The following is a 25,454-nucleotide window of genomic DNA, read 5'->3' on the forward strand; positions in this document are numbered from 1 at the left end:
GGCGGATAAAAAAAACTCACCCCCGCGCGTGTAAAAGAGTGACGCTTTGTGCGTGTGTGTGAGCGTGCGTTCAGAAACACAAAAAGGAAAAGGATTAGACTACAAGGAGGAAAGTAAAAGTGAAAAACAAGGATATCTTTTGACAGTTTCGGTAAAAAAGGTGTTGTGCAAGCGTAAAATTCAACAGAAATGGGTAAATATTCTTAATTTTTCATTGAAATGTTTGCTAATTCGTTTCGTTCATAATGGGTAAGAGATTTCCGTTGGAAATATATTGGTTGGATTTGAAAATGAACGGCAAATTTAATTTTCTTACCCACTGATTGGACTTGGAAAAATTCTTTGTAGGGCACTAATTTTGAAACTCTTTCTCATTGATGTAGAAATTGAAGCCGAATCCCAAAAGCTGATTCTCGATCTGTCGAAGAAATGCCTGAAAAAGATTCCCAAAACGGACGACGCGCAGCAATACAAAGTGTTGATCCTGGATGACAATGAACTGCAGAAGATTGACAATATCGATTCGTATCTTAAGATAGAAAAGGTAGATCTAAATTATTTAAATTTGTTCCATTATTCAGTTTATTTGAGACCTTTTTTCCTTACCCTTCCCACAGTTATCGCTATGTAAGAATCAACTGCTCCGGATGTACGGCGTTTGCCGGTTGCATTGCCTGCGGGAGCTGAACCTTGCCTACAACGGAATTCTGACCATTGAGGGCCTGAAGGATTTGGTTCATTTGACGCATCTCAATCTGGAAGGGAACAATATTAAAACTATTGAGCATCTGAATACCAACACCAGTCTGGAATGTTTGAATCTGTCGGAGAATAGCATCGGTATCATTTCGGATATCTCGTTCCTGAAGAATTTGAAGGTAAGGCCACTTCGTGCGGGAATGTAGGGAATCCAGGGCTGGTAGCTGGCCTTTTTTAGAGACTTGGTGACTATATCAATACAAGTCTCTAAAAAATCTCTATTTTAATGGAAGGTCTCTGAAGTCTCTTTTTTCACCGAAATGCTCTAAAGTAACTGTTTTCCTTTTTCTCATTATGCTGGAGTCCTGGTGGAAAAATCTAGAGGCTCCAGAGATGCTTACGCGACTATTTCACCGGTTTTTCTTCTTATATTCCTCGAGAACAGGGCTGGTAGCAGGTCTCTTTAGATAGGTCTTGGTCTCTATTTGAATGCGAGTCAAGAGGGATTCACGATAAGAGTCTATCTGACAAATCAATAGCAATGAGAAAATAATCAATGAAATTCTCATGTGCAACTTTAATCCCAATTGGAGAAAATATACTCAAACTTCAACCTTTTCACTATAGTTCACATTCCATAAACCTAGTTTTAAAACCCCCAGGAATACTTAGTCTATTTGGAATGGAAGGTTTTTAAAGGAATCTTTTTATACTAAAATGGTCTCTAAAGTCACTGTTTTTTCCCGGTTTCCTTGGAGTGAACCCTGGTGCAAAGTTCTAGAGATTCCAGGGAAACCTTCAGATACTCTTACGCGATTATTTTACAGGTTCTTCAGGAAGTTCTTCTCGGATACCTTGCGCAAAAGCTAAAGAAATCCTTTAATTCTTGGAATACTTTTGACGACTCTTCCTTTTGTATTTATTTGCACCGTAAATATTAATCTGAGCAGTTTTGTGTCTTCAGCACTTTTATTAACCAATGTATGCTCTACCACTGGGCATGACTTGTTTTTGGAACAACATCAACAATAACAGGCTAAACAAGAAAACATTTCAAAAAATTCCGAATAAATATTCACAAGGTATAAAACATTGACTATACAAACATTGAAACATTGTATGAATTTTTTCCATGTCGTGGCAAGTTATTGGGAGCATCACAAAACTATCAAATCGTCATGTTTCATAAAAATCTTGTGATTTGTTTTGCTTAAAATTGTTGTTTCATTAAAATAATTGATCAAAGGTCTTATTTTTACGACTTTTATTTTATTAAAATGTTTTGGTTTGTATATTTTACAACATTAAAAAATTAAAAAAAAAATATATGGAAACGTGAATAGACATAGAATACACATATTTCAATACGTACCAATGACAAGATCATAACATTATCTCATAAAAAAAAATTCCGTCGTATTTCGAATGAATTTGCAGTACAAAACAATTGCATTGTTCAATGGCTAAAATAAACTACTTTTAAGCCAGCTCTGAACTGCTAAGAAACTAAAAGCATATTACAAAAGCAAACTTTTACTTCTTTACGATCTTTACTTCATAGATTAATTGCGTTTATAATGAAAATTACTTTTAAAGTACAGATACTAATGTGATCCCTCTGTATATCGTTCATATAACAGTAGGAATAAAAAAAGACAGTTTTTGTACATAACTCATCAATTATCGCAGTACCTGGTAGTTACATCGTTCGTTTATGTAAACTTAAAAATCAAGCATTCGTAACTGATAGTTCCATTTAAGAGGTAGTTGAAAGTTTAAGTCTCATATAACAAACGAAAAATAGTGAATACTAGGTTTCGCTGAAATTTGTTATATAGTTATAGTTACCTCTGAATGTTATTCAAAGTATTGATCTCAATTGATCTGCTTAAATGAAACATTTATTCAAGCCTCGAAGGTCTTGCGATTTGAACCAAGAAGTTCCATATATGATCGTAGAAATTTATCCGCGTGGATTTCAATCGTTCTCTGCCTGCCTGCTTTGAGCCAATCCAAGTTTGAACCGAAGTACACATGTACCGGGTTCGGTTTGATACACTGGTACAGAAACGAAGCGCGTTTGTGGTACAACACAAGTTGCAAGGTTCAAACCAAAGTTGCACATCGGTTCGGTTCATGGGAAGACTGGCTCCAAAGTAGCCCCTTTTTTGTCTTGAAGGACACGTTTTTTCGTTATTCAAGCATTTTTGTTATTCCTTGATGGATTTGCCTCATATTTTGCACATTTGTTGCTTACATATACAACTTAAATATATGCAAGAATCATCAAAATCTAATCATTTTTTTTGTGAGTTGATTTCACCTGCTTATAAGAGAGAAAAAAAAACGTTTTTAATATACTTAACCTAACTTAACCTAAACATATAACGCATTAATCGTGGCAATAGAAGATTGTAACGATTTTTGCCTGAAATTATTAATTATTTAATTTGCATTGGATATTCTATGTAACTCATTTTATTTATTTATTTATTTGTGAATTCATGTAATATAAGGCTAAAAGCCTTGTAAATCATTACACTTGATAAGAAAGTAATAGGCCAAAGATATTCTAATATTTAATTTTCAATGTTAATTCAAACTATACTTCATCAAATCCCTGAATAATGCTGCCAACAACTGTTTTAGGTCCCTTTTAAAATTCACCATTGAGACATTTGTTTTAATATGTAGTGGCAATTGGTTCCAGAAGACAATACCTCTTGCGAACAAAGATTGACTGTAATATGCAGAACGATGTTGAGGAATTAAAAGGCTTCTATTTCTATCGGATCGCATAGGAGAAAGTTTTGTTAACAAATATTCTGGCTTTTTCAACAATAGAATTTTGAATATTGTTATGCATGACCTATATCTATAAAGGTTTGAAAAACTACAACCAATGAGTTCTTTGTGGAGATAAGACACTCTTGAAAATCTCGACAAATTATAAACGTATCTAACACAAGAATTTAGAGCAAGTCTCAACTTATCCCATCATCGTCTCATTGGTACTACTCAGAATCATTTTCAAAATTTTATTTTGAATTCTCTGCAGAGCTTTCTTCCTGGTTTTACAACAGCTAGTCCATATTGGTACAGCATACAACATGGCTGGCCTGAAAATTTGTTTGAATATCAAAAGTTTGTTCTTAAGACAAAGTTTTGATTTTCTATTAATAAGGGGATAGAGACATTTTACATATTTGTTACATTTGGCTTGAATGCCCTTAATGTGATTTTTGAAAGGTAAATTCTTATCTAGCATGAGCCCTAGATACTTAACTTCATCTGACCAATTTATTGGAACCCTTCTCATCGTGACAACATGTCTACTTGAAGGTTTCAAATAAAGAGCTGGTTTATGTGGGAATATTATTAGTTGAGTTTTGGAAGCATTAGGAGAAATCTTCCATTTTTGCAAGTATGAAGAAAAAATATCCAAACTTTTTTGCAATCGACTACAGATGACACGCAAGCTTCGTCCTTTGGCGGAGAGGCCTGTGTCATCCGCAAACAAAGATTTTTGACATCCCTGAGGTAACTCAGGTAAGTCAGATGTGAAAATATTGTATAATATTGGTTCCAAAATGCTGCCTTGAGGAACACCAGCTCTTACAGGAAGTCTTTCAGACCTGGAGTTCTGATAATTAACCTGAAGTGTACGATTTGCTAGATAACTTTGAATTATTCTAACAATGTATGTTGGAAAATTAAAGATTTTTAATTTTACGATCAAACCTTCATGCCAAACAAACACTGTCGAATGCTTTTTCTATGTCTAGAAGAGCAAGACCAGTAGAATAGCCTCCAGATTTGTTGATACGGATCAAATTTGTTACAAGTAAAAGTTGATGAGTGGTCAAATGTCCATGGCGGAACCCGAACTGTTCATTGGCAAAAATGATTTTTCGTTGATGTGGACCTTCATTCTGTTGGCATTACCTTTTCAAAAAGTTTACTGATGGAGGAAAGCAAACTGATTGGACAATAGCTAGAAGCTTCTGCAGAATTTTTGTCTGATTTTAAAATTGATACAACCTTAGCATTTACCAGGAAAATATGCCAACTGAAAACATTTGTTAAATATATCAACTAAGAATGATAAGCTACTTACTGGAAGTTTCTTGATGAGGGTGTAGAAAATTCCATCATTGCCAGGAGCTTTCATATTTTTGTTTTTTTTTTTTAATAATAGTTCTCACTTCTTCCAAATCAGTATCCCAGGAATTTTCGTAACTTGATTTTCAATTGGACTAGTAAGTCCTGAATTAAAATTGTGGGCGCTTTCAAACTGCATAGCGCATAGCAAGTTTTTGAGCTTTTTCGCAATTAGTTAGTAATAATCTGTTTTCCTCTTTCAATGCCGGTATTGGCTACCGAGGTTTTTTCAAAATTTTAGATAATTTCCAAAAGGGCTTAGAGTCAGGGTCCAATTGAGAAATCTTATTTTCAAAATTTTTGTTTCTTAATTGGTAAAACGTTTCTTGATTTCTTTCTGCAAATCCTGCCATATAATTTTCATAGCAGGATCGCGAGTGCGTTAAAATTTCCTTCTCCTCACGTTTTTAAGACGGATCAAAAGTTTAAGACCATCGTCTAATCACGGATTTACATTCTGGAATTGTAATGCTCCTGGCTTCAACAATGGAATTTGTTAAAGTTTCAAGAACATTGTCAATATCAAGTTTTGTTTGTAAATAAATGTTAACATCAATATTAGAGTCAATATATGTTTCATATATATTATAGTCGGCTCGAAAATAATTGAAAGTGGTGCTGACAAGATTGAGAATCGCTTCATGGGATCTTTCAGCATGAGTAATCAGTTGGCTATAAAGGTGACTAGAGTCGGTTAAGACTAAATCAATCGTAGATGGGTTTCTAGATGTGTTAGTATTAGTTTTTTTCATTAAGACCATGATGTCCAATAGAAGTAGTCATCAAATAAATAAATTAAAGAATAAACCCTTAACTCAATTCCATCTTTTAGGAACTGTACATAAACGGAAACAGGATCGCTCACTTGAGACAATGCGACAAGTATTTGCCCCATTCGTTGGAAACGTTAACGTTGGCGAAGAACAACATTTCCGATTTGAACGAAATTTGCACATTAAGTCACTTGAACAATCTCAACAGCATCACGATAGCGGATAATCCTTGTGTTCAGATGACTGGGAATTCAATGTGAGTATTCAAGTTCAATCTGTCTAGGTCATAGTTTCCCAAACTGTGGGTCGCGACCCCCAGGGGGGTCGTGGGCTCATCTCTGGTGGGTCGCGAAAAAATTTTGTTCTCATTTATTTTGTAGGTTTCTTAGTGTCCTCTCGATTTTTAGCAACTGGTTTTTAACAGTTCTCATTTATATTTTGGTTAATACTTTTGATCAAGATTGAATTGATCATTTTACTTGAAATGATTTGTAACTATAATATCTGATTTTGGATTTTTCAGCAATACGACCAAGAGAAATAGATTTTTATCAAGAGAATCGGCTATTTATTTGAAAAACTCTGCAAAAATATGTTGTTTCTTAAAGATACAGTTAGAATTTTCACACATGATAACTTTGAAAAATAATTCAATTAATATCATCACAAAGGTTCATCGGATTTCAACGAACTATCTGCACTCCTTGTGCTGAAAATTTTCGCGTGGCAAATAACTAACGAAAAAGCGTAGTTAAAGACGAAATTACATGTATTGTAGAGCTACGTTCGGAACAAGTTAACTAATTTCAAATAAGGTCGCCATTAAAGCCAATTTTTCTACTGTAAGTCTTAAACCTAAGAAGCCAAAAATACTGAAACGAGCTTTCCGAAAAATGTTGGAACTGAACTTTTATCTTGGAAGTTTGCTTTTTCCGAGAAAACTAAATATGTTATCTTTATTTTATGATAACGATTGTATTTTTCATAATTAAATGATTTTATTAAATGCATTTAATTATTTAGGAAAAATCAATTTAATGTAAGTAAAGTTGATAAGTTGTGAATATTGAAAACATCGCGCACCTTGAAATTTTATGTGGAGTTTGTCTATATCAACTTTCGATCGATACTGATCGATAACGAAGTTACGAATGATCTTGAATGTTTAAAGTAAAAATCTCACACTTTCTGGTGGGTCGCAAAAAATATGCCTAATCGCTAGGTGGGTCGTGCACTAGAAAAGTTTGGGAACCTATGGTCTAGGTAGATCAGTATAAAATCTTAATCCCTTGCAGCGGATTTGATTACCGACCTTTTGTGCTGAATTGGTGCATGAGTGTAAAAATGATTGACGGGTTCGTTGTAACAGCTATTGAAAGTTTGAAGGCCGAATGGTTATACAGCCAAGGACGTGGTCGCCAGTTTCGCGTGGGCGAACAAGTTACCTTAGCCCGGTACCTTAGTACGGTTTGTCCTCTGTCCGGTGAAGCTTTGGAGAACGAAAACGAACGCAAGTTGAGATTGATTCTAAGCAAAGCTCAACAGCATCAGCGACAGTTGCAGGAACAAAGTTCCGGTGGCGGAGGAGATGGAACCACCACGCCTGTGAATAACTCACCTTCATCACTCAGGCGGAAAGGACAAAGCCGAATACAGTCACCTAGAGGTTTGTAACAATCATTTAACAATCTTTCCATAAAACATGATGTAAAGTGTCGAACTCGCCAAGTGCGAAAAGCCACGTTATAAAGATGAAATAATAATACTGATAATTAATGACGATACTATTCATATTTCAGTTACTCGATTGAGTGGTCGTCAGCACTCGCCGGATACCATGTCCAGTAGTTATCACGGTAACACTTCTACCAATTTGATGACTTCCAGCACTATCGAAAACACTAGCGGTGGTAATCAACTGTTTGAACTCACCAAATCTTTAATTGACAACATCACTTCCGACAACATTATGTCACAAAGTCTCGACCCGAATATGTTGAATCCCACGAGCAACGTCAACTCTATGAATAGTTCAATGCATGAGAGCATCGTTCTGTCGAAGCAACAAGTCAGTGCTAGTGGTGCCAATCTCTACAACGGTTAGTTCATTTTAAACTACAGTATTACATTCTCCTCAACATGATTTGAATTATTTTAGATCAACCACCTGCCGGGCAGGTCATTATGGGTGGCCCGCTGGCAGCCGCATCGAAAATGGTTCCCGTGCCGGAATCGTTGATGAGTCCCGATTGCGGACCAACCACTTCACCGGCCACGATTGTACAGCGTAATATGCAAAACTGTGCTAACCAGCCACAGCCGCAGACACCACAGATTCCCAAGGCGATCAAAACCAAAGGTAAGGTAGCTTCGTTTTTTGAAAGCAATTTATTTTGGTATACCTATTTTTGTAAGAGAAAAGTTATGTTCGGTAATGTAAAACACACTAAACACCTAGCCATTCTTATAGAGGATGTTAGCCAAAAAGAAGGATATTCAACTCGATCATCTAATTCAATTTATCCGCTATCAAAGTTAGATTCTCGCTCCAGTCCACTTTTTGGATTGCATTTCGGTCCCATAACAACTGTGCAAAATTTCAGCTCGATCGGTGAAACTAGATTGACGCGTCAGCCATTCAAAATTTGTATGGCATTTACTATGGGAAAACTTACTTTTGCCAAGAAAAATCGCCAGAGATCGCCTATTGACCTCTATAAAAATGCTGAATACAAACCTCGATAGGTATTTCTACGATGAAGAACATTGTCGAAGACCGCAAAGCAGTCCGATGCTTGTGAAAAAAGTTATTAAACAAATACTATTTGGAAATATTGCCCAATTTTGTTATTATTGTTATTCCTTTACGTGACTATAGACCGACATGCCTCCGATTAGCTTATTTGTTACATTTAAATTAGTTAATAGTTTTCATACAACGCTTTCTGAATTAGTAGTTTCCAAAATGGAAGCTATTTGTAACAAACAAAGCTTATTTGTCACAAAAATAAATCGGAACACGCAGAGAATTAACAGCCATTTAAAACAATGATTATTTTTGTTATTTTTAACAAGCACTGTCAATTTGTTGTAATTGAATAAACTGTGTTGAAACAACAATTATTTTTATCTAAACGAATCAGTAATATTGTTGAAATTACGGACAGCATTCTCAATCGGATATATTTTTGAAACAACAAAACCTAGTTTCATTTCAACTGGAAGATTTATTTGTTCCAATTATTTTCATTGTTGGAGTGTTAAGTGACCCGCCATTTTGTTTTTTTTTACTCTAAACAAAAGTAAAAATGTCTGGCGCGGAAACATTTATTCGTTCTTCAGGAAAGGTTCAATCAATTGTTTTGAAACATATGAAACAACGATCAAAACTATTCTTGGTAAGTTATGACCATTTCGTTAATATTTATTCTAATTAGATGTGTTTAATGATTGCAGTGGAATACAAGATTGAAACGCTGATACTAATTTAGTAAAAGGAAGTTGAACTGCTAATTTCATGCCGTCGCTTGCGGAGCAGGAATCCAATGATTATACATTTGGAGAGTGGCCCAGATAAGTACAGCAGTAATGTAAAATGTAAATAAATTAAGTATTAAAAAGCCATACTCGTTTTTCTTCATTCCAAAATAAAAACAAAATGAAAAGAGAGGGGACTGCGGCCAATAAAAAGATGTTATTATTTCAAATAAATATATTATAAAATCAAAAAACAGCTATGCTTTGATATAAAACAGTAAATTTTCATTTCAGTGCGCATCGTACCTTCGTGCTGTGCGTACACGAATTCTCTCTGCTCTTGGAAGTTTTCTTAAAAACTACCTAAAGCAATAAAACAGTACTTTTCAGTGCTACACAAACAGTACTTTTCAGTGCTAAAATTAAAAACGGTACTTTTCAGTGCTACTTTAACAGTACTTTTCAGTACTATTTTTTCTACTATTGATCCCTTTACGATCCTTGTTTGGACCCGTGCCTTCGATTTTTCGTTGGACCCGTTGGCGAAAGCTAGCGGTGGTAATCCTTCTTGGACACCGTCTAGGGAAAAAACCTCTCGAAGGTCACGTCTTTCTCGTTTATTAACTAAACATGGTATCAACAACTAACAAAAGGAAGGGTGAATCTCTGAATTCACTACTTCCTTCCAAAAAAGTGGGTTTTAAAACTGTCACTACACGTGGCAAGAATGGAAGAAAGGACGCTTCCCCGGAATGCGAAGTTTCTTCCAAGGGTGAAATGAATAATTGTATTGAAATGAGCAATCAGTTCGATGCTCTAGACAAATTTTCCGAACACCAAATCGAAGCAGCCTCTAGCCCAGGCTCTTTGATTCAAGTGAGGAAGCAAAGAGTGCCGCCTATCGTGGTCAGTTGTTCCGAATTTGGGGGATTTAGGCAGGAGATCTTGAACTCCATTAGGGGAATCAAGGTTTCCTTCCAAATCGCAAAGAAAGGAGACTGTCGCGTTTTGCCGGAAACTCTTAAAGATCGCGAACTTCTTCTCAGATATCTTGAAGAGAAGAAGCACAAATTTTTTACTTATGACGACAAAACTGAACGTTTGTTCAAAGTCGTCTTGAAAGGTCTCTCAAGTGACTATAAGTCACCTGAAGAGATCAAAAATGGAATAAATGATTTACTTGGTTTTTCCCCAGTCCAAGTAATCATTATGAAAAAGAGAACCCAATCTGGCATTGTTCGGAAAGGGCTTTCTCAAGAATATTATTTAGTTCACTTTAACAAAAAAGAACTAAATAATATTAAAGCTTTAGAAAAAGCTAAACTTATGTTCGATGTCCGTGTGACGTGGGAACATTTCCAGAAACCTGGAGGAAATTACCAGAACCCCACTCAGTGCCGTCGGTGCCAAAAGTGGGGTCATGGTACAAAAAATTGTCGCATGGATGCTAAATGCATGATTTGCGGAGGTTCTTCTCACGCTAAGGACGACTGTCCTGTGAAAGAAGATACCAGAAAATTTCAATGTGCCAATTGCAAGGGCCCTCACAAAGCTAACTTTTGGGAATGCATTTCACGCAAAAGAGTCGTTGAGGCTCGTGCCAAGCAGATGAAGGATAATATCCGTTACGATAACGGTCGTTTCCGGAATTTGCCTGGTAGAGTATCGAACAATGCTCATTTTTCAGTTAACGATCGCTTGATCATGAATCATACCCACCAGGAAGATCATAATCATGCTCATTCACAAACAAATTTTAATCCGTCGGGTAGCCGTTCGAATCTTTCAATTTCGAATGTATCTACCCACGGTAAATCCTTTGCCGATATCGTAGCAGGTAATTTGAACTCTTCCCCTGTTCGTTCCATGAGTACCCATTCTACTTGTTTCAAATCAAATGGAAAAAACCCTACCGCCACAGGTAACTCCTACCCCGCTTCTTCGTCTACCGAAAATTCCAATGGGAAATCATCAGATGATATGTCTGCCTCTGATTTTAATTTTCTAACTGAACAATTGAATCTAATGATTGATGCAATGTTCAAAGCCACCACTATGACTGAAGCAGTCCAAGTAGGTGTAAAATTTACAAATAAAATTGTTATTGGATTACGTTTTTCTAATGGATCCAAATAATAATTTAAATATTTTAAATTGGAATGCTCGTTCTCTGAATGGTAAAGAGGACGAGCTGTTTAATTTTCTTACAGCTAATAACGTGCATATAGCAGTTATTACCGAAACTTATTTAAAACCTGGATCCAAATTTAAAAAAGATCCTAACTTTTTTGTTTATCGTAATGATCGACTTGATGGGGCATGTGGGGGAGTTGCAATCATCATTCATAGGCGTATAAAACATCAACTGTTTTCGTCATTTGAAACTAAAGTTTTTGAAACTTTAGGTGTTTCTGTTGAAACACAGTTTGGTAAATATACTTTCATAGCTGCCTATTTGCCTTTTCAATGCTCTGGACAGCAAGTTAATTGGCTTCAAACTGACTTGCGAAAATTAACTCGCAATAAGTCAAAATTTTTTGTCATTGGTGACTTTAATGCCAAACATCGGTCATGGAATAATTCTCAAAGTAATTCCAACGGCAGAATTTTATTTGATGAGTGCTCTTCAGGATATTTCTCAATTCAATACCCTGATAGCCCTACATGTTTTTCCTCTTCTAGAAATCCATCTACGATTGACTTGGTCTTAACCGACTCTAGTCATCTTTGTAGCCAATTAGTTACTCATGCTGATTTTGATTCTGATCATGTCCCTGTTACATTTCAAATATCGCATGAAGCGATTCTCAATCCTATCAGCTCCACTTTCAATTATTTACGAGCCGACTGGAATATATATGAAACGTATGTTGACTCTAATCTTGATGTTAACATTTCTTTAGAAACTAAAATTGATATTGACAATGCTCTTGAAACTTTAACAAATTCCATTGTTGAAGCCAGAAACATTGCAATTCCAAAATGTGAAGTAAAATTTGAATCCGTGATTATAGACGATGATCTTAAACTCTTGATCCGTCTTAAAAACGTGAGGAGAAGGCAATTTCAACGCACTCGTGATCCTGCTATGAAAATTATATGGCAGGATTTGCAGAAAGAAATCAAGAAACGTTTTGCAGATTTAAGAAACAAAAATTTTGAAAATAAAATTTCTCAATTGGACCCCGGCTCTAAGCCCTTTTGGAAATTATCTAAAATCTTGAAAAAACCTCAGAAGCCTATACCGGCATTGAAAGAGGAAAACAAATTATTACTAACTAATTGCGAAAAAGCTCAAAAACTTGCTATGCAGTTTGAAAGTGCGCACAATTTTAATTTAGGACTTACTAGTCCAATTGAAAATGAAGTTACTCAGGAGTTCGAAAATATTCTCAATCAAGAGAACGTTTTCGAAAATGCCTGGGAGAAGAAGTGAGAACTATTATTAAAAAATTCAAAAATATGAAAGCTCCTGGCGATGATGGAATTTTCTACATCCTCATCAAGAAACTTCCAGAAAGTAGCTTATCATTTTTAGTTGATATATTTAACAAATGTTTTCAATTAACATATTTTCCTGACAAATGGAAAAATGCTAAGGTTGTTCCAATTTTAAAACCAGACAAAAATCCTGCAGAAGCTTCTAGCTATCGTCCAATCAGTTTGCTTTCCTCCATCAGTAAACTTTTTGAAAAGGTTATTTTGAACAGAATGATGGCCCACATCAACGAGAATTCAATTTTTGCCAATGAACAGTTCGGATTCCGCCATGGACATTCGACCACTCATCAACTTTTACGTGTAACAAATTTGATCCGTTCCAACAAATCTGAAGGCTACTCTACTGGTCTTGCTCTTCTAGACATAGAAAAAGCATTCGACAGTGTTTGGCATGAAGGTTTGATTGTAAAATTGAAAAATTTTAATTTTCCAACATACATTGTTAGAATAATTCAAAGTTATCTGTCAAATCGTACACTTCAGGTTAATTATCAGAACTCCAGATCTGAAAGACTTCCTGTAAGAGCTGGTGTTCCTCAAGGCAGCATTTTGGGACCAATATTATACAATATTTTCACATCTGACTTACCTGAGTTACCTCAGGGATGTCAAAAATCTTTGTTTGCGGATGACACAGGCCTCTCCGCCAAAGGACGAAGCCTGCGTGTCATCTGTAGTCGATTGCAAAAAAGTTTGGATATTTTTTCTTCATACTTGCAAAAATGGAAGATTTCTCCTAATGCTTCCAAAACTCAACTAATAATATTCCCACATAAACCAAAAGCTCTTTATTTGAAACCTTCAAGTAGACATGTTGTCACGATGAGAGGGGTTCCAATAAATTGGTCAGATGAAGTTAAGTATCTAGGACTCATGCTAGATAAGAATTTAACTTTCAAAAATCACATTGAGGGCATTCAAGCCAAATGTAACAAATATGTAAAATGTCTCTATCCCCTTATTAATAGAAAATCAAAACTTTGTCTTAAGAACAAGCTTTTGATATTCAAACAAATTTTCAGGCCAGCCATGTTGTATGCTGTACCAATATGGACTAGCTGTTGTAATACCAGAAAGAAAGCTCTGCAGAGAATTCAAAATAAAATTTTGAAAATGATTCTGAGGCTTCCTCCCTGGTATAGTACCAATGAGTTACATAGGATATCCAATGTTGAAACATTGGAACAAATGTCAAATAAAATAATCAATAATTTCAGGCAAAAATCGTTACAATCTTCTATTGCCACGATTAATGCGTTATATGTTTAGGTTAAGTTAGGTTAAGTATGTTAAAAACTTTTTTTTTTTCTCTTATAAGCAGGTGAAATCAACTCACCTGTAAAAAATCTGAACTGCTACGGCAAATGAAATGTAATATGTTGTTAACAAAATGTTAATAAAATCTTAGATTTGTTTTACCAAATTAGGATGATAGTGTTGTCTAATAACACAGAACACCTAGATATAAGAAATAATGAATGTAATGTTTGGAATGATACTAATAAAGAAATTAAAAAAAAAAAAAAAAAAAAAAAAAAAAAAAAGTAAATTTTCATTTTAATGCAAAAATATTGTTGTCTCAAAAGAAAAACGCATTGAATCAAATATTTCTTTTGTTGAACCGCGTTATACCCAGCTGTCAAATTCAACAATAAATATTTTTGAACTAAATCATTTATAGTTATTGAAACAATGAAAGGCTCTTATAAGCCACCAAATAATACAGAAATTTTGTTGTAATGATTCAGAATATATTTGATATCAAAATTGTTTTCTCTGCGTGTTCAATTGGTTCCATGCAACGAAAGTTTGACCAAAAATTACAATATTCACGTCAAAAAACAAAAAATAGCCATAACTTTTCCAAATCTCAATCGATTTTTATGATATTTGGATTGAAAGTCTCTTACTTGAATAGCATTCGAACCACCATGGCATTTATAAGATTTGTTTTGAATTGAGTTAGAAATCTTAAAAAGAAACTCTTACCCCACTCGAACTTTTGCCCCACTTTACTCTATAATTGAATACAAATTGTTGAAATACGCTTCTTTTTACATTTTCGAATAAAAATGAATTTTGAAAGCATAGAATACTGTGGCCCTTTTTCCATGTTAGTCCGGAAAGATCGAAGGTACACAACAAAATAAAACTATCGATTTTCATCAAGTCTACCTTGATTGTCGTTGACAAACTGGAATTATCTTGCAGTTTGAAAAAAACTATGTTTAATATTTCGTATGTAGTATATGTGCCTCCCTGCCTGGTAGATCCTATTGTTCATACTGATTTTCCAGATTATTTACACATGTTTCCTAATCCGTATGATCCACTACAAGACTGTCTCAGCTTTGAATATGTTAGCCTTTTTGACGCTAATATACTTATGAGACGTCTTCGGAAACGAACAAAATTGAATCTAGATTACCCCAAGGTATCTTGAAGATACTTTGGATTATCCTTGATCAGGGTTGGGAAAAAAAAAATCTGAAATTCACTCTACAGTAGCCAAACAAAGCCAATCACAGTCAGCGAAGCCAGTGAAACTCACGACCATCGCTGCTGTAGGCAAAATGCCTTGAAAATTGCAAAACACCCGTTGCTAAGGGCAACCCAAAATTACTGTAGAAAAATGTTCTATTTCCCGCTGCATTTCCCGCATTTAGAGCCTTCAATGACACTCATAATTTAGAAAATTCGTGCACCCAACAGAGGCTACTTGATGAAATTCACGTTTTCGAACTACTGTATTGGGAGAGCCACGTGATTTTCGCGAAAATTCAAGCCTACTACTATTACCATTCCCAGCACTGGTCCTTGATCTCGTTTACAGCTGCGCGTCTTGACTCTTGAGGCTGAGCTATTAAATATTAGTTGCATCTAGTTGCCTATTGCCTTTGTATTGTCATGGTATTATTCTTCTGTTTGGATTTTCTTATGATGTTCACATTCACTATTTTGATAGATGGTAAAGATCTGTTAAGACAAGTTATACCTATCGCTTTGAATCCTTCTTAGTTCTAATTGTTTTTTTTTTTTGCAGATAATACCCGCGCCGCAGGTATCCCTACGAGTACCACGAAGAGCTCGAGTCCACGTCCTACAAAGCGCAGCACTTCTACCAACAATAGCACCAGCAACAGTGTTAGCAGTGAGCGTTCGTCTCCTTCGCTTTCACCTCGGAAGACTCTGACCAACGTTAGCAATAGCCACTCTAGGGCACTGTCTGCTCAGTCCAAAGGCTCGGCTCATGGCGCCCATGCCACTCCCCCCGATGGTGGTTCCAGCAATGCCGTTAGCTCGGACGAAGACAGCGAGGCTATCAATATCGAAAAGTTGAAAACCATCAGAAATAAGGCAGCCCAGCAAAGTGGGCAAGTCTTCGCCAAAGCCAAAGAAAAAGAAAGCGTGAATGGTGCCACGACTATCAACAACAAAACCACCGAAAACTCAGTCATACTAATCCAAAAAATCTGGCGCGGTTACCGAACCCGAAAGAGAGGCCAAAATATCGCGGATATTCTGCAGAAGAAGCGAACGCAAGATTACATCCTTAAATTGACCAAAGATATGGAAATGACCAAAACTGCGCTGGAAAACGAGCGTAAAATACAGCAGCTGCAGATGCAAGCTATCAATGCCTTGTGGAAGAAGGTTTCCGCCATGCAACCGTCACAGGCGGCCAACGGCACGACGGACACCATGAAGCTAGATGTGATCAACAACGAAAACAGCTCGGTGCTTGTCGTTCAGGACCTGACGAAGACTTGCTCGATGCTAATGAATCAGGTGGGTTTTAAATTATGCTTCTTTAAATTACTAATATATGTATGTATATGTATGTATATAGCAATTTCGCTATGTTAGAAAACTTTGTTTCTCAAATGGTAGCTAAGGATGTAACAATCAACTTCTGTATAAGGGGAACGCTAAAAATTGATTTTTATGGCACAGACATACAGACGTAAAACTAAGAACAAATTACTATCAAAATCATAGGTACGAGGACATGTACAGTGTACACTAGAGAAATGCAAATTTTTAAATATTGGCTCCCCTATGCTTAACGATTTTTTTTATGGTAAATAGCATCCTCCCAAAATTTGAAGAGACTTGGAGGAAATTTGACTGTGCTCACGCCATTTGAGGTTTATATGGAGAATAGTATGGATATCGCCAAACTTTTGTATTCAGCAAAAGTGAATAAACTCATGTGAAATCTTTCCAGCTACTACTTTGTCGAAGACCTTATTTTGATTGGACGTCAGGATAAATTGTTATTCATCATCATAAAATGGGTTTACATGTAGGGGGAAATCCTCTATGCCCGGACACTTTTTGTTTTTTGGTAATATTTCAAAATCTACATTAGTTTTACCGTTATTTTTTGTACAGTATATAAAAATCACATTATTTTAAGTAAATACTTACATGAGAATAAAAATAAACCTTTACAATTCATTTTTATGGTGGATTACATTATGTACAAAAAATGGTGTGCACTGAAATTTGTCCTCTATGCTCAGACACTATGATTTTCACCATCAAAGTTTACACCAAACCCACAGAAAGGCCAAGGGGTGCTTCGTATGTCAGCACATGCCTTGTGTGTTCAATCTTTGCATGATGTACAGCGTATGAAGCACATTAGCGAGATCATAGGTCAGTTCCATAAACTCCATCTTGATCAGCGCCATAGATCGATTCGCCATATGTCGCCGTCTATGTTGCATTAGCGGTTGCTTGTATTCAGATGAAAATGTCTTCGGGAATTTATAGTTCTTCATAATTTCTTTGCAATGGTTTACAAGAAGGTTGCTTTTCTTTGAAATTCTACATTTTCTAATAAATTTTGCATTGAGAAACTTACTGAAGTCAACGTACGGAGAAAATTCAGCTTAAATTATAAGAAACATTTATGGCTACACTTGTATGAAATCTTATAGTTTCACATTTTTTGGTAGATTGTATCCGAGTGAAACTTTTAACAGCTGCTGTTTTTTTTACGTTTGGACATGAAAATGTCATAGTTTGAATACACTGCAAAAATGTGTTTTGGTATAATCCTGGAATACTAAAATCTTAATATCATTATTCGTTTTTGGAAAATTTAAACTGGCCGGGCATAGAGGCTGTCCGGCCATAGAGGACTTCCCCAACCGTGAAGGCCCCATACTCTGCGCACTTGAAGCTTTTCAAATTTCAAACAGGTGTAATATTGAAAACAAAACACAATACTCTGAAATTTTGGAAGCAAATACTTATTGATCTTATGTATAAGGAAAAAATATAAAAGCTTCACTAAGTAATGATTTTTATTGCAAATTTTTAATTGTTCTCAAAGACACCCTTGTTCCTAATTCTGCGCACTCGTTAAATTATTTATAACAGTTGAAGTGTTTTACTAAAAGCATTACTAGCATTTAAACTCTGAATTAATCTTCATTTTCTTGCTTTAACGGCTTTACGTCCCCAGTGGAACGTGGAATGTCTTTAACATAGAAGTGTACTAAGTGAAGTGAATTTTATCTATAATTCAATGCCATTAAGTGCAACTCTCAAAATAATCGAAATCATGTAATTAACTTAGTTTTCTAAAATCTAAACCAACATACAAAAAGGGTACAAACTACGACTTTTTTGCGTTCAACCCTTGGCGTGTAAAGGAGAATTAGCTTTGACTGTTTATGTATTTTCACTAGAAAATATCAAAACCAAATATATAGAAATACTTCATTGGCGTTTCTATATAGCAAATATGATTAAACCTCGATGTTCCATTACTCGATATTGACTCATGAAACTATAAAAATTAAAAAAAAAATCAGAATTATTTTATTGCATGGTTAGGGAGCATTCAACAATTACGTTCATCGTTCAGGGAAGGAGGAGTCTACGAAAATGTGAAAATCGCGACAGGGGATTGAGGAAACGGAGTGTAGAAACCTTCAAAATATGATCGACGTCATTTTTCAATCTTCCCTTACTATGATGGTCCCCTCAAACAATTTTGCAAAGCATTTCTATTCCATATATCGATGGTGTTGACAAGTCGATGGTTTCCTTCAATATCAACCCCTGGAGGGTTGATTTTATGTTGAAAATAACGTTTTACAACTAGGAACATAGTTGAAAAATGGTTCCTTACTATGCGCTGCGCACTTAAGAAGGATAAGAAAATGAAGACTAAAAGACGGCAAGACTAAACAATCAAAGGACACCTAGAAACATTATGCATTTTGTAGACGCAGTCAGCAAGTAATTTGCAGTGCACCGTTCACGAGTGATGGATTCAGATTACTTTCTCCTACCACCGGTGATGCGGTTGAATAACAATCTGTGGAAATCTTATGATACATAGAAAAATACAATTATTATTCCTTTTGTTAAAACACTTCATCCGTTTATTTATACCTGGTGAAATTCTCCAAACATTCAATCTATGCATGCAATTCGTCCGGTCAACCAGAAATGGCGGCGTTTCCTTCCGTTCCAGGATTTTCAGAATTTCAAGATAGTATTGATTTTCTAGAGAGAAACAATCGAACAATGCGTATAAGTTTTTATATCAGATAGTTACATGGAAACAAGACAATTTCTTACCCAGAAGACGATTGATAATTTCTTCTTAGAGTCCAAAACTCAGCAAAAAAATAACAGTCACTAACTTTCTCAAGTCCATAACCAAAACTTCTTCTGTTGAATCCATTTTGAGTTGGAAATGGCGTCTTCAGCGCCAACCTAGCAAAGAAAAGCTGACTTCGAGTTGCTATGTGGAAAATCTTACCGCGTTTGGTGTTCCCGCATTTGATATTTGCGTTTCAAACTCACACAGCAATATATTACTTTAATAAAAAAGTAGATTTGTCAAGAAAATTCCTCGCGTACTTTTTTATTACTATTGTAGAAATACAGGTCGGACTCGATTATCCGGCGACTCAATTACCGGGATTCGATTATCCGGAATTTTAGACTCGATTATCCGGAACTTGTTCTTGGATGTTCTTTTTTTTCAGTTTTTATGCATTAATTTGAGATAATTTGGCTAATTTGGTATTGAGTAGTATTTGATCCTTCAACCACAGACAAACAGACGTCACACTCTCATCATTGTCCATCGACCACCTTTTTAACGGTCGATTCAAAAATATGGTAGGTGGCCAATCCACCACCCGCAGCGCTCGCATCGTTTTTGTTCGCGTTTGACGTTTACACACTACCGCCATCTGTTGGCCTGTCGGCCAATCACACTTATTTTAGCATTGGGCGTAGATGTCCTCGTGACTATGATTTTGATCAAGATTTGTTCTAAGTGTTACGTCTGTTTGTCTGTGCTTCAACCTTCACGCTTGCTCCTGCGGGGACGAGCGATGAGGGCAGGATCGAACATGTCGCGCGTCGGTAGTGAAGTAGTGAAAAAGTAATCGGTTCGTTAGTAGTGTTTGATCCTTCGACCTTGACGCTTGCTCCTGCGGTGGCGGGCGATGAGGGCAGGATCGAACATGTCGCGCGTCGGTAGTGAAGTAGTGAAAAAGCGATCGGTTCGTTAGTAGTGTTTGATCCTTCGACCTTGACACTTGTTCCTGCGGGGCGGGAAATCTATTATTTGTATGAGCACGAAAATGGGATCTCTGCGTTCTCAGGAGCTCTATGAATCCAGAAAGCATGAAAAAGATCGAATTTACATTGATTTTAGATTAGATTATCATTGGAAAAATGTCAATACAACGAAAACAAAGTCAAAATTTCAAACATGTGCACGCTCGTTCAAATCTACTCAAAAGAGAGTAACTTTGACTCACTTTTGAAGTTTCAAGTTAGCTGTCAAAAGTGAGTAACCTTATTTTATCAAAGTGAGTAACTTTTTACTCAACCATGAAAGAAAACGACCTTACTCACTTTTGAGTAAACCGCGTAAACACAAACATATTCGACTCACTTTGTAAACGTCAAAGACTTGTGAAAATTTCGCGCGCTCGAACTGACAAACGGAGGCGTTGTGGTGAAAATTTTTCTTTCGACGTGATGTCGGACTGTTTTCAAAAACAGTCGAGACAAAAGCCGAGCCGGCAGAGCAATGGTAGTTAGTTTGCTTGAAACTTCGCTTCGGAAGTCCAACCGGCGAGTTCCAGATTAGTGCTGCGAAGTCAATAATCCTGATATCAAGTGAAGCGAGGTCGGAGTGAAAATGACTAAGTCCTGGTTTTGATCGAACAACCGCAATAAAAAAATATAAACAGTAAGTTTTACCGTCGTACTTTTTATTGGGCTAATTATCAATTTTTTACAGTCTAACCGGGAAGGCTACTGGCACGGTCAAACTACATCCTCCATGGTTTCATCAACCCCCCAGAGATTTATAACATCCGGGGATCCATTCCAGAGCAGCGAAATTTTCAACACAAATATCAATTTTTTTACTTGTTATCATGTATTATTCATATAGTAATGTAAGAGATAATGAATAAATGTTATGTTTTTTGTATATTTCTCCTGATTTTATGAATAACATAATAAATTTGTTTCCAAAAATATCATTTCCTGAAGTGAGTGACATCTACTCACTTTCGCAAATTTCAGATCAAACGAAGTGAGTAAGTGTTACTCCCATATTGACATTTGACAATGTTACTCTAAAGTGAGTAACGATGGTGTTACTCACTTTTGAGTAGTTCCACTTTGTTCCGAAGTGAGTCGAAATCTACTCACTTGTGAGTAGATCTGAACGAGCGTGTGAATGTCCGCGGGCCGCACAGAACCTTGTCAAGGGCCGCATGCGGCTCGCGACGCGGATCGCAGTTTGACCTAAGCTGATGCATAGAGTTCAACCCATACAAAAGTTTGATTGTAACATCTTTGGCTAAGTAGGTACTTTTTGGAAGTTGAACCCAAAAGTTTTCTGACAACGTGTAATTTTTAGGGGGGTCTGTAGCCTTGAGGTTACGCTTTCGCTTCATAAGCGGAAGGTCATGGGTTCGAATCCCAGCCCCTCCACAAAAAACCCGTCCAGCCACCAGAAGACGCCTCTCGGAGGACCGTGCTTCCATCCTCCGTCAGCATCAGATGGTGACTGAGACAAACTGACCCTCTTCGCAGGCAGCTAGCCTCACTAACAGCAAGAGCTCTCTCCTACCTGCTCGGTGTTTGAGTAAAAGAGTATGAGAGAGTGAAAGTAGATGTAAATATAGATAAGTTAATCTGTATCGGTAAAGAAGCAGATCAACTGATTCCGGCACAGTAGTGGCTACGAGCACAGAGTGCGTTAAAAAAAAAGTGAAATTTTGGAACATCCTACTAATATAGAAAGCTTTATCTTTTGTTCTAAAAGGTACAACAATTGCAAACCTCCGTGAAGGACATTGTAACATGTATGCAGTTCTTTGCCAATGCCAACATGTCTGCTTGCACGGTGGAAACGTCGTCCAGCAGTCTGAAGGATAGTTGCGAAACGCAAACGGAAATAGTGGCAGTTCACACGCCACAGGTCGAGCAATTGCCAGCGTTTCCATTTAAGGCGGCAAGCAGCGCCAGCAGTAAACTGACCAGGCCTTCGTCTCTGCCGATCAGTTCTTCAGAAACGTCGCCAAAGATAACTTCCCAGGAGGGTAAGCCGATAATCGAGGAAGACGAAGGCGCCTCCAAGGAGGAAGACCTTGTGGAGGATGTAGTTATGGAAATCGAAGCCGACCCAGGTGATACCGAAGAGAACGACGACGGCGAACAGAAGGAACTCGACGAAAAGGAACTTGAGGAGACAGGTAAACTGGTGAAGGTGGTTAACTAACTTTATAGAACTTGTAGTTGTCTAGTGGAATAGTAGCCGGCTCCTATCCTTACTACTACTCTCTGTATGTTTCATTTGTGAATGTGATTGCTTTTACAGCTCGACTTCCAGTTCAGTTCAAAGTGTACTGAAACAATGTTTTATTTTATTGCGTTAATTAATTTTAAGTGTAAATGTAAAAGGATGCTATTGATACTCACTTTATAATTTTACTGTTATCGGATCTCTTAGGAATATAATGCGATTGTCATTTGGACAATGATCTCTTAAATTTCGAAGGCATTTTTTATGAAATAGATATTATTCAATTATTTATAGACATTCCCGGGTCAAGTTAAGCAAGATTTCATGCAAACAATAGAAAAGGCACTAGGGTGTCAGTACCAATAGTGAAATACTATAGCCGAAGAGTCACCAGTGTTGCTGCGCAAAATCGAACCAAAAAAATATTGGTATGCCCCAAGTTAACATAATTTTGTACTCTGATATAAAGAAATTAATTTGTCTGCGAAGGTTTTACCGAAATCCTTAAGATTTTGATGAAATTGCGAAATTTCATCTAAACTTTCTACGGGTTTATCAGACTCTTGCGTATTAATTTTTGAACAACGATAGCAGATAAACGTTCACATCATTCCATTAGGTCTAAAATAATTTGGTACAGTCAACTGTATGTAACTTGTTATGGCATATGTTTCGATATTGAGTAATAGAACACTAGTAGGTAAAAGTTAATTAGCATGACTACCTCCTTGTCTCTTAAAAGGTTCCACTTATTTTTACATTGATGAAATCTTTCATCCGACATATGGTCAGCGTTCAGAGAAACGATTTGGTGGCTTTGTAAAGATTAGGCAAGTACTCCATCGATTCCGATCCTTTCGATGCTATTTTGATACAGTTTCAATATTACAGTTACTAATGAAATGTCTCTTCGAATGCTAGAAAACGCTTGAAACTTGTTTCCTAAAATCATTTGAAAAAAAAAAACACTATGTCCAGTTTGACTTAACACCGACCATATGGCCAAATGACTATTGTGTAGCTGTTTCACGAAATTCGAATTGAAAAGCAGAGGGTTTTCACCTAAATGAAACACAAGCTGATTGGTACCTACACGCTTGGTCTGATTCTTGCTTCACTAATGAGTCGGAATAATACAGAATGTTAGTGTTCTCATAAAATACAAGGCGTATAAAAGGTCCCTGAAATACTCTGAGATATGTAGCATTCTGTACAACTTTTTTTAAAGTATTTCGTTTGAAAAAGAGTGTAGTACATTCCTAGTAGATATGTTGATAATTTACACATAACAGTGTAACGTTTAGCGTGATACACGCTATGCTAGCTACAACAAAAAAATATGTTTTACACAAATTAGATCTCAAGCTTGGGAATTCCATATAAAAGTGCTCTCTTCTTCTCTGGTCGTAGTAAATTCAATGCTAGAATATGATAATAGTAGTAAAATTGAATGAAATAAAGATTTAAAAAATGTAAAAGTAAGACGCTGACAGCACCGAATATTAACTATATTATGAAATATTACAAATTCGCACTGAAAATATGGAGGATAATAACATGTTTCGCTTCGCAAAGAACTCCGATATCGCAGAATCAACTACTAGGTATGACTTTATGAGCAAACAAATGCACATTTTGGACAATGCCAAATATGGAAGAATTGCAACATTTTTTCGAACTGTATTTATTCTACATAAAGAAGAAACCGTTACAATGACTGTGTATATAAAAAATAAAGCAAAACACCCGAAGCTTGTTTCTGCCTCTCTGTACAAGAATAAATTTCTTATATTTAGTTGTGGGAATTATTTACCAGAGAAATCCAACGCAGTCATTCTTATTCGTTAATTTCGTTCATCCTCCTCGCTATCATCCATACTTTCCTCATCTTCGTCATCGCTGGAATCATCTTCTTCGACCATTTGCCGGTTGGTGTTCCGCACCAATCCGTCCTCATCGAGATCGTCATCGTGTTCACGTTTCTTGGTGAATCGCTTGGGCCACACGCCCTCCTGCTCAAACACCTTAATGTGTTCTGGCGTAAGGATGCGGCAAATTTCAGCCTTCACCTTGTTCCCCTCCTCAATAGGTTCCACCAGAACAAAGTCCCCCCGCTTGATCCAAACGTTCTTGCGAAACTTTACCGGCATCGACACGAGAAAGCGTTCCTCCCCCTCGTTTGCTGATTCCACTTCGTGAAGGTTGTTACCCCTACTGGCCACCACACGGACTATGGTTTGGTTATCCGTCGGGACGTCGAATTCGTTGGCTTCCTGTTCCTTCAGGACATGTTTGATTCGAGTGACGCGAGACATGCTTCCTAGTTCAGTTGTGCTGCTGAGAACAAGAGTATGTTTGTATGTATCTTATTGTTATTATTACAGTACCTACCTATGATAAAATTTTGATGGGATAAATAATGAATTTGCAGTTTTTGAAAAACTTATAAAACATTTAGAAATTAAAGGATAAGAATCACCACGCGAAGCGAGATGTGTTTGTTTTGATGCGACTGGAGATCATCGCTTTGTCTAAAGGCTGTCTGTCACGTCTGTCAGTGTTTGCGTTGGATATGCGATGATTTTTACATTGGTACAGCAGACGATAGAATTTAATTCCGCATGACATTGAACTGCAAAATCGAGGTGTAAAAACTTTGTACCGCATCGCTAATCTTTATGCAATAATAACCCCGCATAGACATTTACCTCACTAGAAATATTCGCTAATATGAAACGTACATACATATTCGGGTTTATTCTACGACTGGCGTGAGGTAACAATTGTCGGTGTCGTGTAGCGAGGTGACAATTCTCGACTCGAGTGAAGTGACTCTCCATTTGATTTCCACGGCGAGTCACTTCACTCGAGTCGAGAATTGTCACCTCGCTATATGACACCGACAATTGTCACCTCACCCCAGTCGTAGAATAAACCCAATTATTGTTACACATTAACATTCCGTGAAGTATGGTAAAATCACAGACAAACAGATGTCACATTCTCACCATTGTCCATCGACCATCTTTTTAACG

At 36.6% G+C, this 25,454-nt stretch overlaps 2 protein-coding genes across 3 annotated transcripts; one reads left to right on the plus strand and one right to left on the minus strand.

The window, feature by feature from the left end:
- The first annotated feature begins 78 nt into the window (after positions 1-78).
- LOC5564446 lies at positions 79-23,879 on the plus strand. Its single transcript, XM_021844811.1, has 9 exons — positions 79-193; positions 384-544; positions 618-878; positions 5,693-5,889; positions 6,929-7,299; positions 7,433-7,732; positions 7,792-7,992; positions 15,655-16,400; positions 21,940-23,879. The coding sequence occupies exons 1-9, from the start codon at positions 190-192 to the stop codon at positions 22,393-22,395; spliced, it is 2,697 nt and encodes an 898-aa protein (XP_021700503.1). The 5' UTR covers positions 79-189; the 3' UTR covers positions 22,396-23,879.
- A 293-nt stretch (positions 23,880-24,172) lies between these two features.
- Positions 24,173-24,964, minus strand: LOC5577422 (probable RNA-binding protein EIF1AD). 2 transcript variants are annotated; one of them, XM_001656448.2, is made up of 2 exons: positions 24,811-24,964; positions 24,173-24,753 (listed from the first exon to the last, which is right to left on the minus strand). In XM_001656448.2, exon 2 carries the CDS (start codon positions 24,732-24,734, stop codon positions 24,264-24,266), a length of 471 nt encoding a protein of 156 aa, XP_001656498.1. In that variant the 5' UTR covers positions 24,735-24,753; positions 24,811-24,964; the 3' UTR covers positions 24,173-24,263. The 2 variants fall into 2 exon arrangements, with proteins under 2 accessions (XP_001656498.1, XP_001656497.1); XM_001656447.2 differs by having other exon boundaries at positions 24,173-24,756; positions 24,811-24,959.
- Positions 24,965-25,454: the final 490 nt, after the last annotated feature.

Source organism: Aedes aegypti, chromosome 2 (genome assembly GCF_002204515.2).
Source record: "Aedes aegypti strain LVP_AGWG chromosome 2, AaegL5.0 Primary Assembly, whole genome shotgun sequence".
Taxonomy (NCBI): domain Eukaryota; kingdom Metazoa; phylum Arthropoda; class Insecta; order Diptera; family Culicidae; genus Aedes; species Aedes aegypti.

What these genes read in the sequence shown, in the direction of transcription:
- LOC5564446 (XM_021844811.1), top strand. An exon ending in TGGTGCCAATCTCTACAACG is followed by an intron (nt 7,733 to 7,791) that starts GTTAGTTCATTT and finishes GAATTATTTTAG; the next exon opens with ATCAACCACCTGCCGGGCAG. An exon ending in GCTCGATGCTAATGAATCAG is followed by an intron (nt 16,401 to 21,939) that starts GTGGGTTTTAAA and finishes TTGTTCTAAAAG; the next exon opens with GTACAACAATTGCAAACCTC.
- LOC5577422 (XM_001656448.2), bottom strand. Translation starts at nt 24,734, where the DNA reads ATGTCTCGCGTCACTCGAATCAAACATGTCCTGAAGGAACAGGAAGCC.